At 46.1% G+C, this 15,426-nt stretch overlaps 1 protein-coding gene and 1 pseudogene across 1 annotated transcript; both read right to left on the bottom strand.

Moving 5' to 3' along the window:
- Positions 1–2,361: 2,361 nt before the first annotated feature.
- LOC125506652 (protein FAR1-RELATED SEQUENCE 5-like) lies at positions 2,362–5,210 on the bottom strand. Its single transcript, XM_087536826.1, has 4 exons — positions 5,020–5,210; positions 4,880–4,921; positions 4,660–4,785; positions 2,362–4,575 (listed from the first exon to the last, which is right to left on the bottom strand). The coding sequence occupies exons 1-4, from the start codon at positions 5,161–5,163 to the stop codon at positions 2,362–2,364; spliced, it is 2,526 nt and encodes an 841-aa protein (XP_087392952.1). The 5' UTR covers positions 5,164–5,210.
- A 2,938-nt stretch (positions 5,211–8,148) lies between these two features.
- On the bottom strand, positions 8,149–11,327 carry LOC125518977 (subtilisin-like protease 1; annotated as a pseudogene).
- Positions 11,328–15,426: the final 4,099 nt, after the last annotated feature.

The following is a 15,426-nucleotide window of genomic DNA, read 5'->3' on the forward strand; positions in this document are numbered from 1 at the left end:
TTACATCCCAGCATTATCGCCCATAATTCATCACCTGTGGCCATGACAAGCTCCATCTATGTGGTCATCAGGAAACTCCTAGTGGCCGTGTCTGCGTAGATGCAGACAATTTTGGCAGCGCACTCGGGGGATGTGTGTTTGAGGTTAGTCTACTGAGCATGATATTCAAACTAGTACTGCTATTGCGGTTAAGCTGCAAAAAAGTTCAGTGTTTAACGCTTGCAGCGACAAGTTCAGTTATAAAATGACTTGAATTGCTCATGATTTATTTAGGATGATATCACTTCTGAGTATGTTGAATGGGTTGATGGGGAGTGGGATAGCAAAGCAAAGTCAGTCATTAAGTATCTTGCCATGAAGAACAAGAAACTGGAGACTAAGATTACAGAATATGAAGCTGGAATTAAAAGGAATGAGAAAGAAAAGAGGGCAATGGTTAAGATGCACAAGGAGATATTGCTCTATAGGGATAGGATTTTAGGATTTGGAGGTCTTCTGTATCTTGGCCTGCTTGCCATTATGATTGCTGTCATAGTTAGCAAGTAGATTGTTCATAAAGTTATTGACATCATTGTAATTGACATGATGAAATGCTGCTGAATTATTTGCTATTCAGTTTATGGGCAAAGTGTAACAGAGATTGCAGCATAAATAACATGGGGCCATCATGATTGGTAGACAATGCACTTTTGGCATGTTCTATATTTGGCAGACAATGCACTTTTAGCATGTCCTATATTTGACAGACAATGCACTTTTGGCATGTTCTATATTTGGTATGTGATGCACATGGGCACATCACCTAGCAACACTACTGATTTATGCAGCAGCCTAATTCATTGTCTTGTTGCAACATAGGAGCAACATCTAGCAGCTTCCATGCAACACTGAAGCAAAGCAACAGTACATATTCAATATTCAGAAATTTAACTGAACTTGGCACTTAGGGTGAGCAGTAGATATTAAGTTCTTCAGCCACAAAGAACCCGATCAAACCGTACCGATTGCATAACTTATATGCTTACATATAAAAGCATACCTAACCAACATCAAACCCAAAATAATGTTAACTTATATGCTGAAACATATAACAGCATACCTAACTTAAGATAACCAGCAGCTTCCTCCTCCTTCAGCAACTGTGCCCATCTTCACTTCTTCAGAAATTTGAGGCGGCGTGAGCGGCGCACCACACACAAAGAAGCCTTCTTCTTGACCGCCGTTCTGTTCGACAGCTGCGCCACCTGATCCTGAGCCACCTCCTCTTCTTCCACCCTCACTATGTCAGGGAGGAGGGGAAGGAGCTCGACGTCGATGGGCATTGTCTTGCCACCCTCGACCGCAACCGGCGCTACCATCTGCACAGCGTCCTCCTCGCCCTCCTCATGGTCACCAGGGATGAACAGTACCTCCTCCACATCGTCCTCCACGACATCAGAGCCCAACGGCAGCACTGGCTTCGACACGTGGCGGACCTGGTAGTCCGAGCTGACGGGCGCAGGGAGAGCGAGCTCGATGTCGACGCGGTCCGCCCTCGACGCGACACGTGCTGAATCTGGCCGCAACGTCATGGTGGTGGAGCGGTACATCCACCACCTTGCGCGCTGAACAGGGGAGTCGCTCAGCGTGGCCTCTCGCATTGCCCACACGAGTAGGACAGCCGGCGGGACGCCGCGGCCATAGGGGAAGGCGCGCTTCCTCTCGGCGTCGGTGAGGACTTTGACGAGGCCACACGCGTGGTTGACCTACATCTCCGTGCTGGGGAACCAGCCGCACACCTCCGTCAACTGCGCGCGCCATCCCTCTTCATCGCCGGCGAGGTCCATCATCGCTCTCTGCCAGCCGAGGCTTCTCTCCATGGAGGCGGCTGCAGCGGTCGCCGGCGAGGGTATTCTCGATCTACTGTAGGTGGGGATAAGAGGGGAGTTCGAACCGGCGCCTGTGGGAGGTGGGTGAGTGTGTGGTGGGGAGGAGAGTGGTACAGTTACTTATTTAATGGCATTTAGGACGTGGGCAGGGGAAATGTACAATATTCTTTCTACCTCCCGCCCCGGTCATTACACAGTAAAGAATTTTTTTGATTTTTGTTTAGAGGGAAACATTTTACTTTATTTAAACAAAGACTGGGATCTCGTTTGCTAATACACTAAGGATACAATCAGGGGGCGAAAGCCTCCAAACCAAAGAAACACAAGCGCCTACAGCTACCTTAGCCAAAGTATGAGCCGGCCGATTAACACAGTAAATAATTGAAGCAAGTGTTCTACTCTTGTTCCTTCTCCACTTTTTCTGCACATGATAGAAGACAAGCTAAGTTAATGAATGATACAAAATTTAATAATCCACAATGCATACAAACACTTACTTCTGATTTAGTTTGCATTTCTTGCTACGTCTAGAGTGTCCTACCAAGTTGCAAGCGTCGCACCAGGTTTTCAACTCATCAAAAGAGAGTGGTCTACCATTTTTCGAGACAGGGCGGCTCTCATCTACCTTTGTTGCACCTTTGCTTGACACTTTCATAGGATTTTTAACCTCAATCATGTTGCCTTCACCATCGTCCACATATTCAACTGCACACTTACTGATGTCATTTGTTTGCTTCAACAAATTTTCCTGTAGCAGATCATACTCATGACTCTTAGCTATCACAGCCTTCAAACTCTCCTGTAACTGATCCCACAATGCAGGGTGTTTGCATGCCGCATGCATAGCTTCAGACGCTAACACACTGACCTGGCTATATTTCATTCTTTCCCCGGCCCCAGTCCAACCAAATCCCAATAGATCGCTTGTGCGCCTCGCGGGCAGTCCCAACCTTGCTTCTTTCGTGAACCGAATAAGAACTAAACAGTTCGGTATTTCAGATATGTTCAAGTGCTTCAGTACATGGAATATGTGCTTGCAAGGTAGACCCTTTCGAATCATTCTTCTGCAGCTGCACCTTATAGTTTCTGCGGAATTTACTGGTGTATACTCCACCCAAAAACGGCGCTTCCGGTTATTCTTCCAGGCCACGATGTACTGCTGTGATCCGTCTCCCAGCTTTATTTCTACAATCTCCATGCCGTCAATTTTTCTAAGATCATCTTGCAACATATAGAAGTTTGCTGGAGTGAAGACGTGAGAAGCAGCTATCTCAAGTTCCCTCGAGCTAGTAACTGGCACCGGTAAACTCTGTGAGGCCGTGCAGTCATCTCGCGCCTCGTTTTCACGGATACACACAACGGCGTTCTCATAGTGCAAAATCATATCCACCAGGGTCATTTCACCGTCTAGGTGGAGGTGAAGGCATGAGTTCAGGCTTTCACTCCGCTGGTTGCTTTTCATGCCAAGCCAAAACCCCTCTGTTAGATATGCCGTGGCCCACAGTCTCCTCTTCTTATACATCCGCCTCAACCATGTTACAGTTTTTTCCGACTGCCATCTTTTGGAAAATGCGTGCCATCTCTCCTCAAATGTTGTCGTGGACGTGCTATAGTACAGAAGAGTTCGGAACTCCTTCAAGGACTTGTGACTGAGGTGAATCTTCATATTTTTCTCTATGTGCCACGTACATATACGGTGCCACACGTCTGGCAAGACTTCGCGAATTGCCTTGATCATCACAGCGTCGGCGTCTGTGATAACACTCTTAGGCATCTTTTGACACATGGACCTCAAAAAAGTCTGCAGAAGCCACACGTATGTCTCCTCGGTCTTGTCTGAAACTATGGCACAACCAAAAATAGTAGTCTTCCGGTGATTGCTAAGACCAACAAAAGGTATGAATGGCATACCATAGCGGTTCATCTTGTACGTGCTGTCAAATACAAGCACGTCGCCGAAGTCCTCATAGTCATGACGAGACTGGGAGTCGCACCAGAACATCCTATTCAAATGTCCTTCCTTATCTAGCCTGTACTCGAAAAAGAAGTTAGGATCCCTCTGTTTCCTACTGGCCATGATGCCTATGGCTGTGGCAGCATCACCTTTTGAAAGAAGCTTCCTCTTCTCCTTGGCGCAAAGGTTGTATATTTCACGCCTGGTAAAACCAACACCGCCATACCATACATGTTTGTTGATGAAGCAATCCATCATGTCGTGAATTCTAATCCCTGCAGCTCTCATGGACATTATCTCATCCTTCTGGTACTCTTTAATTTTTCTGTGGGACCAAAGAAAAGGTACCTCATCAGGTCCTGCCAACATATGGCTATGCTTGTCCTCAAAACTTTCAACATACCAAACCCCACGCTTTTGGTCAAGCTTGACGGTCAGGTGCGCTTCGCAAAAGCAGCGTGTCTCGGCTCTGAGCCTACGGCTGTGTCCTTCCTTGGTTAGCAACTTTTTGTCACGTTTTCCTTGTCTTGAACAAACAAACCGCCTATAACACATATGACGTGACTCTGTTTTGCTATACCTGACCTTATTCTTTCTAATGCTGAAACCATTATCTCTAGCATAGCTGTTGTAGAAATCATACGCAACATCGTGAGACGTAAAAGTCATTTCCATTATCTGCATGAACATATCCCTCTTATCATCTGCACTGGCAGTATCTTGGACATTCTTTGCCCCATCATCTTGTGTCACCTACACAATCAAACCACAACCATGAAAACAGGTTTCTATGGTTTAACATTACTTACTTCCATAGAACATTGATTACACACATACCTCACTCATGATGACCGACGAGTCAGACTCCCCAGAACCAGGTGCATCTAATGATTCGTTGTTAAGGCATGTCTCCGCGTCGGATTCACCGTAATAGTCGTACGCATTATGACATTTGGAAATGAACTGAAAAATACAACACAAATACATAATTACTTATCATATAATATTCCAGAAGAAATTCAATTTGCATGCCAAAAAAAAATTTTCACTTACGTACCTGACTAATGTAATCTTCATTCGAGAGCTCCGAGTTGTTTTCCTGATCATCATCAAGCTCATCGATCTATAAATTTTCAACACAAAGATTTAATGTTGTCGGATGCCACCAAAAAATTACAACATGACAATGCCACTCACATTAAGATCGTCCCATTCGTTCCCATTCTCTGACCGATCTTCACGATCTGAATTTTCATCATCTGACCAATCTTCTATCCAGTCTTTCATCAGTTCTCCAAACTCCATGTCTACCATGATATCAGTTAACTCCTCGTCCGCCATTTCCTACAACCAATAATATGTATCATCACATGTGCAAACATTATCAATGATGAAATATAAAACACATAGCACACGATCATGGATGTTATGTAAACAACCGCAACCGAGGTCGTTCAGATCTACCAAACTTAGTAAGGAATATGGCCACGGCACCCGTCATGATCACTTTCAATCGCGAGAAACTGCACGATCTCAAAACCTAGCTAGATCTGTGATTACCTCTGCCGTTGGATACCTAGGTTAGCCGCCACATCAAATAACGATACTGGTGGTGCGCACAGCCGACGGCAACCGACGCTACGTGAACCCAGATCACGAGGAGCAGCACTACTGGAACAAGATCCACGATCGCATGCGCCGCCGGGTAGCTAGGTTACCCGCTCCGCTAGGTTAACCACTACCACTGGCGCGGCGGCAGTTCGTTCGATGTTGCCGCGAGCAAGACTAGAGGGGGGACGCGGGATGCGGTACCTGTGCACGATCGTTGGAGATTCACGACGTTGTCGCGCCCGCTGTCCGACGAGATCGCCGGCGACGAGATAGCCGCCGGTGGAGATCTACTACTTGACTTACGGAGCTGCGTCAATGCTCGCGAGATTGATGGAGCTGCTCGCGTGAATGATTGGATTCGGTAGGTCTTACGTGGACGTGGGGTCGTGTGATGTTTTTTTTTGGACCAGGGTACTGTACGTATACGGTCTGGGTTATACAGGGCTAGACGGGGCTTGGATCTGGGTTGCGGCAGGCCAAGAAAAAAACAAACTCGCGGGGACAAAAATACCCCTCCGAAATTAGGTTAGGGGGGAGCACCGGAGCAGGCCTATGGTGTGGGCATTCAAACATAATACTCTCAGCTAACAAAACATAAAGCTGAAACCAATGCCTCACAGGCGCGTCGAGTAGCAGAACAAGGGAATGGAATTGTAACTGACCCGCAATTTTGCAGTAAAAAAGTATAAATAAATAAAACAGAAAAAACAAACTCTACACCATCACGTATTGGTATATACTAGCAAAAAAGTCCGTGCGTTGCAACGGGACACAAATTTTAACTTATTAATTCCTCTAGAAGGATGAACAGGTTAACTCTGCATCCTTTGAATAGTAATGCTTAATTTGTGTGATGCTTGAATTGGATGGTGAACAACAAAAACTCACCTCATCTCTCATTTTTCCTAATGTCTATCTTCTGCTAGTTTTCATGAAGATGACCTTTTTGAATACTCTACATGGTACCTGTAAAAAGCAAATAATATGATTAGTTTTGGAGAACAACAGTTGGGTAAATAAAATATGATGCTATTCTTTTCATTACAGAGTGATGTGCCAGTGGAAAGTACCCATATGCATGTCTTCACTCTTAACAATCTTATGCCACGATTGCATCCGCAATCTAGGGAGAACTTCTCTCAGATAATGGGGAAAAAGATCAAACTATTAGATAAGATTTATTTTTCTCTCTGTTGAATTTTTCGTAATAATGAAAAAACTATCATAAGATCTCTTTTCCTGGTCTGATCAATTTTTGTAATAATGAAGCAACTATCAACTATTGGATGAAATGAATTACCCAAAAATATAGGGAGAATTATTTGAGTGAAGCTATAAGAAATGAATAAAATCATCCAGTAAGTTAGTCCACATGAAATCAATGAACGTACTTCTCATGTCGCTGGCAATTTACCTTTGATAAATTGTAAGCAAATAGTTATAGTTTTCTTGTCAACAAAGGCAAACAAAATCCATCCGAAGACATTAACTTACCATGCAATTGTATGTTTGTGTATCTTGTCGACAGAAGGTCTTAGCAACTGTCAAGTTTGGCAACTAAGCAGTGCCGAGTAATTTACTTCATAATTATGCACTCTGACAGGTAGCAACAGCAAGGTATTCCAGCGTTATTCCCTTTCGAATATAATGTTGTCCCCATCCCTTCCATCCGTCCTCTGATCTCTCTCCCTGATGATCAACATTATTAGAATTTAGAATAGAATCAACAGTTTCTTACTTTACGGAACCTGAAAAACCATCGAGCGACTAGAGGCACAGCCACACACGCACACACGCGGATTCCATCGCCACCAACTTTCTTGAATGGATAGATAGATAGTACACTATATCATCCAATACTAAAAAGTATTAGTGGTCTTCCGCTCTTCCTTGTTGAAGCCTTGTCTGAAGTACATCTAGCCCCCATCAACTCAAAGGAAAACAAAAAAAGCTATCGATCACAGTCATGGCTCTTCACAAGCTTCTGCCGGCCTCCGTGCAGCCACCTGTAGAGCCACTCCACCACGGTCGCGCACTCCGACGGTGGCGCAGCGAGGGCAAAGGCCAAGCCGGTTGGCTACCTCGGCTGTTGGGATGATCAGGCTATCGTTGGCGTTGAGGCTGCACACGGCGCACCAACAGCTCGCAAAACATCTGCCTCGACAAGCTCAAGTTGAGATCGTGGACTCGTGGCCGAGGTAGCAGACCTTGACCTCGCCCTCCATGACACGGAGCGTTTTCACGGCAGCTCCATGTTCCAGATGATCGCCCACGTCCGGGACGATTGCTCTCTCGCCGGATCTTGGTATGGTGGCGGTGATGGATCCGTGGAGGTTGGATTTTGCTGCAGGGTGGGAGATGAGAGAAGAACGTGCGTGCTGACCGACTTAGGAGCGGAGGACGTGTTCGGATCTGTCTTGTTTTTTGTGGGCGTCTGATTCGTCTTCTAATCGGTCCGATGGTAAGAAGCAATAGTACCACCTCGGATGTAGAAAATAATATAGGTGAAAAACTGAAAGCGTAAATTCATGAGAAGAAGCGTATTGTGACGGTGAACCCACGGAGTCAATCCGTGCTTTATTATTAGGGAAAGATGAGACGATTTACATTCCTGTTCCATTATTACTGTTTATATATGTTGACGCAACAGTAAACCAAAAATGAATTGAACAAGGACAAAGAAAACAGCCATCGATCTCATGGCATGGACATCGTTCATGGTGATGGTGCCGGAGCAGTATCACCTCCTATGGCGACAACGACGACGGGGCTACGCACGACATGCTTCTCTGATACCCAGCTCAAGGTTCCCTCCACGTAGAGCTCTTTGCCCAGGTCGTGGCCGCTCACGGACACACTGAAGGTCTTCTTCTCTCCGGTTTTGGAGAACGACATCGTCTCCGGGACGGCACGCACCGTCAGAGACCTCGGCACGTCCACTTTCGCCTTGAATGTTGAATTTGCTGGCCCGACGTATGTCACAGTCCGGTTCACGGTGAACTGCGTCGATGTTAGTGGCACGGTTATCGTCGGGTAATTCAGCTGCACGTCCTGGACCTTGGGCAGCTTCGCACAGGTCAAACTCGAGTTGCGCACTATGGTTGCTAGGCCGCTGTCACCAAGGAGCCAGCAGATGTAGCCAGCGTAGTCAATGACGCTGAGGTCATACACCAAGCCAGGGTCGGCGGCTCTCGCCGGGTTTACATGGCCGGCGCCTGTGTCATACACGCCCGCCTTTCTATGCTGCTCGTCCAAGATTGAGCCGCCGGTACCGTTAATGATGTTTGACGTTGTCAGGATGGCAGACTTGATGGTGGCCGGCGACCAGTTAGGATGGATGCCTTTGATGAGCGCCGCGACACCACTGACATGTGGCGTCACCATGGATGTGCCTGATATGATGTTGAAAGGGCCCTGTCCATGGCCCGTTTTTGACGGCCAAGCAACAAGGATGTTGAGGCCCGGTGCCACTATGTCTGGCTTTAGGATGTTGGGGGCGAGTGAGCTTGGACCCCGGGAAGAGAACGAGGCCACGACGGGGGCAGGGCGTACGCTAAACTGTGTGCCGTTGTACGCAAGAGACGCCGCAGAGCTATTGTCCGTCGACGCGATGTAAGCTATGAGGGCCTCGCCACCGGCCGCAGTCACCTGTACAACGCTGCAGTTGTAGTCCGTAGCAATGGTGGTGTAGCCACTGATTTCGTCGTTGAACAACACCACGCCTGCCGCGCCAGTGCCCACTATGTTGCGGATTTTGGACTGTTGAGCCTTCGACTTATTGTCCTTGCAAACGAGGATCTTACCAATGATACTACTATCATAGTCGTAATTGCAGTACCGCCATTTCTCGGAGTAGAGGAGAGAGTGCAACTTTAAGCTTGGATTCGCTATCTGGGTAAGTGCTTCTCCTTCAATGCTCTTGCCATTGCCGAGATGGATGTTGGCTCCGAAGCTCCGGTCCACGGAGCCGGCGGCGGCCGTGAGCAACCAGGGTGCTTCATTGGCGACGGAGCGCTGAGTCGGACCGCTGTTGCCAGCGGCGCACACCACAAGGATGCCCTTGGACATGGCACTGAAAGCGCCAATAGATATGGGGTCTTGATCAAAGCTGGCGCCTGTGCTGCTGCCAAGGGAGAGCGAGAGTACGTCCACCCCATCCTTGATGGCCTCTTCTAGGCCGGCCAGTATGGCAGATGACTTGCAATCACGAGCAACCCATGCCTTATACATGGCAATGTGGGCGCTCGGGGCAATTCCGGCCGCGGTGCCTGTGCCCACACCATTGTATGATGCACCGGTTACGAAGTTTCCGGCGGCTGTGGATGAGGTGTGTGTTCCATGCCCCTCTTCGTCGTCAGAGTCATCACCCGCAATCAGTGACTTGGCACCGATAAGCTTGTTGTTGCACTGGGCCGCGTCGCACGAGCCCTTCCGCGGGGGGTGGTGGAATACCATGGTCGTTGAAGGAAGCGTGCGCCGCATAGATGCCGCTGTCAAGCAGCCCGATGATAACTCCCTTCCCGTAGTCAGCCTGGCTCCAGAACCTGGTGCCATTCCTTAGCCCAAGGAACTCTGGCGTGTGGGTGGTCATTAGCTGCAGCGTTTGGTCTGGGAATGCACGCACAAACCCTGGCTTCTTGGACACCATGTCGAGTTCGGCAACGGTGAGCCTCACGGCGAAGCCGTTGAACACCTCGGTGTAGGAGTAGAGAAGACGTGACTTGATAGAGTCACCTGCCAACGAGCTCGACAAGAAAGACTTGTGCCACTGATGAATATTCAGTTTAGGAGGGTGCTTGTGGGCGAACGATGGGAAGCATGGCTTCATTTGGTGCGTAGACTGATGGAGGTTCAGTTAGCTCATCAGCCCGAGCAGTTGTGTTGGAAGCGTACTAGGTCTGAAGAGTTCACAGTCACATAGATGTATATCGATATCATTAACTCTAGTGTTATTCCTAGTTCCAAACATGTTTGGAAAGTCAAAGTTCCTTTGAAGATTAAAGTGTTTATGTGGTTTGTGCATAAACAAGTAATTTTAACAAAGAATAATTTGGTTAAGCGCAACTGGACAGGATCTACTAGGTGTAGTTTTTGTGATCGGGACGAGACTATCAAACACCTCTTTTTTGATTGCCCGTTGGCAAGAGTTTTGTGGCGCACTATGTAAATTGCCTTTAATATTACTCCTCCGAATTCGGTCAATACGTTATTCGGAACGTGGCTTGTTGGGATAGAGTTCGAAACAGCTAGACACATTCGTGTAGGGGTATGCGCGTTGTAATGGGCAATTTGGAACTGCAGAAATGATTTAGCTTTTAACAGAACAACAACTATTCATTTTTTGCAAGAATTATTCCGGGCTACTGCGCTGATCCGTATGTGGTCCTTACTCACTCCGACGGAGGCCAGGAAGCGTTTGGTTACTGGATCTGTCCGGTGGAAGATGGTAGCGCGGGATATCTTCAACCGGTTTGGATGGCGGTCATGTAATAGGATAGGCGATTAGTTTACCTATCTTTTGTTTTGCCAGCCGGTTGTGGCTTTTTGGGCCTTTTGTTCTTGGCGTTGTGGCTCTGTGTGAGCTTGCCGTTTTTATTTTGTTTCCAGACTTTAAGACCTTGTTGAACCTCCTTTATTAATAAATGTGGCCGTATGCATCGTTCTGATGCAGAGGCCGGGGAGTCCCCCTTTTCGAAAAAAAACTGATGATGCGCGTCTTCGCCTGGATTCAAGGGTGGTGGCTGGACGAGCATGATGTAAGCACGATAAGCAGAGGATTTTGTGGCATTTTGGTGTATGCTTGTGGTAGCTGAATTGATATAGGATAGTGCGAGTGTAGGGAAGAGAGTGGTGAGCAAGAGAAGTTGTACTAAAAGATCTGTAAACGACGCCATTTCTTAAGTCGCAGACAGGTACACAAGGAAGATGATGGGAATGCTGGAATAGTCAATACCGGGTAATCTTTATATGGCACAAATAATTAATGTGTCGTGCCTTACTTTTGGCATGTAGGAGTATTAGTCAATTCATAAATCCAGCGCATGCGGTAACACATAAATGGCTTCAATTCCTACTGAATATGGATGGCATGATAAGGTTATGTGGGATTGTAGGAATGTGGGCAATGTATCTACCTGGGTTTATGGTGAAGGATTGGGAGGGGGGGGGGGGGGGGGGGGGGGGGACGACGACGCAGGATCTCTTTCGATTTTCCGGATGATCTTAAATACTCCATACCCAGCAGTATCAGAAAAAATGAGGATAATTAATGATTTAAATTTAATAGCTGGAGTACATTTTATGTGTTATCATCTCATAATTGTGTAGTATCAACAGATTCTTGAACATATTGAAGTAATGACAATATCGAAGTGATGAAATCAAGTGAGGTTGAATAGGTCGTCTTCTTTTGCTGTCAAAAGCACAAAAATATTAGGCCTAAGGGCTAAGGCTATGTTTGGTAGCAAAATATTAGAAAAACCGAAGTATTGAAAACCACAGTATTTTTGTCAATGGGTACAAGATACCACAGTTTTGATAATACCAAAGTATCTTGAAGTATTGAGATTATTATGACCTGTTTGGTTGTTGCCGCAAAACACAGTATTGTTGCCTAGCTGTTGCGTACAAACAGTCAGCTACCTAGCCGTTAGCAGGGGAAGGACATGCAGCTGGCCAGCCGTTTGAATACTATTCTGTTGAGCTTTTGTAGCTAGCTAGCTGGATATCCTAACCATCAGCATGCATAACAACCCAACGGGTGGCTTGTATATACAAAAAAGATCATCCATGGCACGGCATTTCTTGTGAATCACCTGATAGTGAAGCTACACATAGACGGAGCTGTTGACCGTTCTTTGCGTCACCATCGAGGCGCAGCGGAGCTACGCGTGGAGGTGACGACCCAACACGTCGCGTAGTTGGCCAGTCATCTGTGTCACTTCCGAGGGGCACGAAGAGTTGCGCCAGGATTGGAATCGCGCGCCCACGCTCAGCGCATTCACTTGATATTTGCATCGTCTCTATCCTCTGTAAGTCCTCCTAGTTTCTCCATCAATGTGGGGGAGTTTTCTGAAGCGTAAACATCGAGAAGATGATGAGTTGGCCATCATCGAAGCCGTATACAAAGGCGAGAGAGGTTCAAGCAATCACCAACGTATTCACACTTCCATCCTTACGGGGCATAAGTACGTGAGAGAAATTTTAGAGGGTCATGAATTGAGATGTAAGAGAGATTTTCGGATGGAAAAATATGTATTTTATAATTTGGTTAAGTCCTTCCAAGAGAGACAACTTCTACAACACGACAAGGCAGCGCGTCGGCGGCGTGGTAGGAGCGAGTTGTTGAACAGAGAGGGGAAGGATAATGAAGGAGACCCTTCTTTTCGGCTCCTCTGTTTTTTAAAAAGAGGTCTGAGATTCTTTTTTTATGCAGAGAAAAAACCACAGTTTAGCAAATACTACAGTATTAAAACCACAGTTGTTACGGACGACGCAGGATCTCTTTCGATTTTCCGGATGATCTTAAATACTCCATACCCAGCAGTACCAGAAAAAATGGAGGATAATTAATGATTTAAATTTAATAGCTGGAGTACATTTTATGTGTTATCATCTCATAATTGTGTAGTATCAACAGATTCTTGAACAAAAATATTGAAGTAATGACAATATCGAAGTGATGAAATCAAGTGAGGTTGAATAGGTCGTCTTCTTTTGCTGTCAAAAGCACAAAAATATTAGGCCTAAGGGCTAAGGCTATGTTTGGTAGCAAAATATTAGAAAAATCGAAGTATTAAAAACCACAGTATTTTTGTCAATGGGTACAAGATACCACAGTTTTGATAATACCAAAGTATCTTGAAGTATTGAGATTATTATGACCTGTTTGGTTGTTGCCGCAAAACACAGTATTGTTGCCTAGCTGTTGCGTACAAACAGTCAGCTACCTAGCCGTTAGCAGGGGAAGGACATGCAGCTGGCCAGCCGTTTGAATACTATTCTGTTGAGCTTTTGTAGCTAGCTAGCTGGATATCCTAACCATCAGCATGCATAACAACCCAACGGGTGGCTTGTATATACAAAAAAGATCATCCATGGCACGGCATTTCTTGTGAATCACCTGATAGTGAAGCTACACATAGACGGAGCTGTTGACCGTTCTTTGCGTCACCATCGAGGCGCAGCGGAGCTACGCGTGGAGGTGACGACCCAACACGTCGCGTAGTTGGCCAGTCATCTGTGTCACTTCCGAGGGGCACGAAGAGTTGCGCCAGGATTGGAATCGCGCGGCCACGCTCAGCGCATTCACTTGATATTTGCATCGTCTCTATCCTCTGTAAGTCCTCCTAGTTTCTCCATCAATGTGGGGGAGTTTTCTGAAGCGTAAGCATCGAGAAGATGATGAGTTGGCCATCATCGAAGCCGTATACAAAGGCGAGAGAGGTTCAAGCAATCACCAACGTATTCACACTTCCATCCTTACGGGGCATAAGTATGTGAGAGAAATTTCAGAGGGTCATGAATTGAGATGTAAGAGAGATTTTCGGATGGAAAAATATGTATTTTATAATTTGGTTAAGTCCTTCCAAGAGAGACAACTTCTACAACACGACAAGGCGGCGCGTCGGCGGCGTGGTAGGAGCGAGTTGTTAAACAGAGAGGGGAAGGATAACGAAGGAGACCCTTCTTTTCGGCTCCTCTGTTTTTTAAAAAGAGGTCTGAGATTTTTTTTTATGCAGAGAAAAAACCACAGTTTAGCAAATACTACAGTATTAAAACCACAGTTGTTACGGACGACGCAGGATCTCTTTCGATTTTCCGGATGATCTTAAATACTCCATACCCAGCAGTACCAGAAAAAATGGAGGATAATTAATGATTTAAATTTAATAGCTGGAGTACATTTTATGTGTTATCATCTCATAATTGTGTAGTATCAACAGATTCTTGAACAAAAATATTGAAGTAATGACAATATCGAAGTGATGAAATCAAGTGAGGTTGAATAGGTCGTCTTCTTTTGCTGTCAAAAGCACAAAAATATTAGGCCTAAGGGCTAAGGCTATGTTTGGTAGCAAAATATTAGAAAAACCGAAGTATTGAAAACCACAGTATTTTTGTCAATGGGTACAAGATACCACAGTTTTGATAATACCAAAGTATCTTGAAGTATTGAGATTATTATGACCTGTTTGGTTGTTGCCGCAAAACACAGTATTGTTGCCTAGCTGTTGCGTACAAACAGTCAGCTACCTAGCCGTTAGCAGGGGAAGGACATGCAGCTGGCCAGCCGTTTGAATACTATTCTGTTGAGCTTTTGTAGCTAGCTAGCTGGATATCCTAACCATCAGCATGCATAACAACCCAACGGGTGGCTTGTATATACAAAAAAGATCATCCATGGCACGGCATTTCTTGTGAATCACCTGATAGTGAAGCTACACATAGACGGAGCTGTTGACCGTTCTTTGCGTCACCATCGAGGCGCAGCGGAGCTACGCGTGGAGGTGACGACCCAACACGTCGCGTAGTTGGCCAGTCATCTGTGTCACTTCCGAGGGGCACGAAGAGTTGCGCCAGGATTGGAATCGCGCGGCCACGCTCAGCGCATTCACTTGATATTTGCATCGTCTCTATCCTCTGTAAGTCCTCCTAGTTTCTCCATCAATATGGGGGAGTTTTCTGAAGCGTAAACATCGAGAAGATGATGAGTTGGCCATCATCGAAGCCGTATACAAAGGCGAGAGAGGTTCAAGCAATCACCAACGTATTCACACTTCCATCCTTACGGGGCATAAGTACGTGAGAGAAATTTTAGAGGGTCATGAATTGAGATGTAAGAGAGATTTTCGGATGGAAAAATATGTATTTTATAATTTGGTTAAGTGCTTCCAAGAGAGACAACTTCTACAACACGACAAGGCAGCGCGTCGGCGGCGTGGTAGGAGCGAGTTGTTGAACAGAGAGGAGAAGGATAACGAAGGAGACCCT

The sequence above is a fragment of the Triticum urartu genome, chromosome 7A, assembly GCF_056163025.1.
Source record: "Triticum urartu cultivar PI428250 chromosome 7A, HENAU_Tu73, whole genome shotgun sequence".
NCBI classification, from domain to species: Eukaryota; Viridiplantae; Streptophyta; class Magnoliopsida; order Poales; family Poaceae; genus Triticum; species Triticum urartu.

Coding starts and splice junctions, on each gene's coding strand:
- LOC125506652 (XM_087536826.1), bottom strand. CDS start 5,163: ATGGCGGACGAGGAGTTAACTGATATCATGGTAGACATGGAGTTTGGA. Junction 4,922..5,019: donor ACGAATGGGACGATCTTAAT/GTGAGTGGCATT, acceptor GATGATGATCAG/GAAAACAACTCGGAGCTCTC. Junction 4,576..4,659: donor CGTCGGTCATCATGAGTGAG/GTATGTGTGTAA, acceptor TTGATTGTGTAG/GTGACACAAGATGATGGGGC.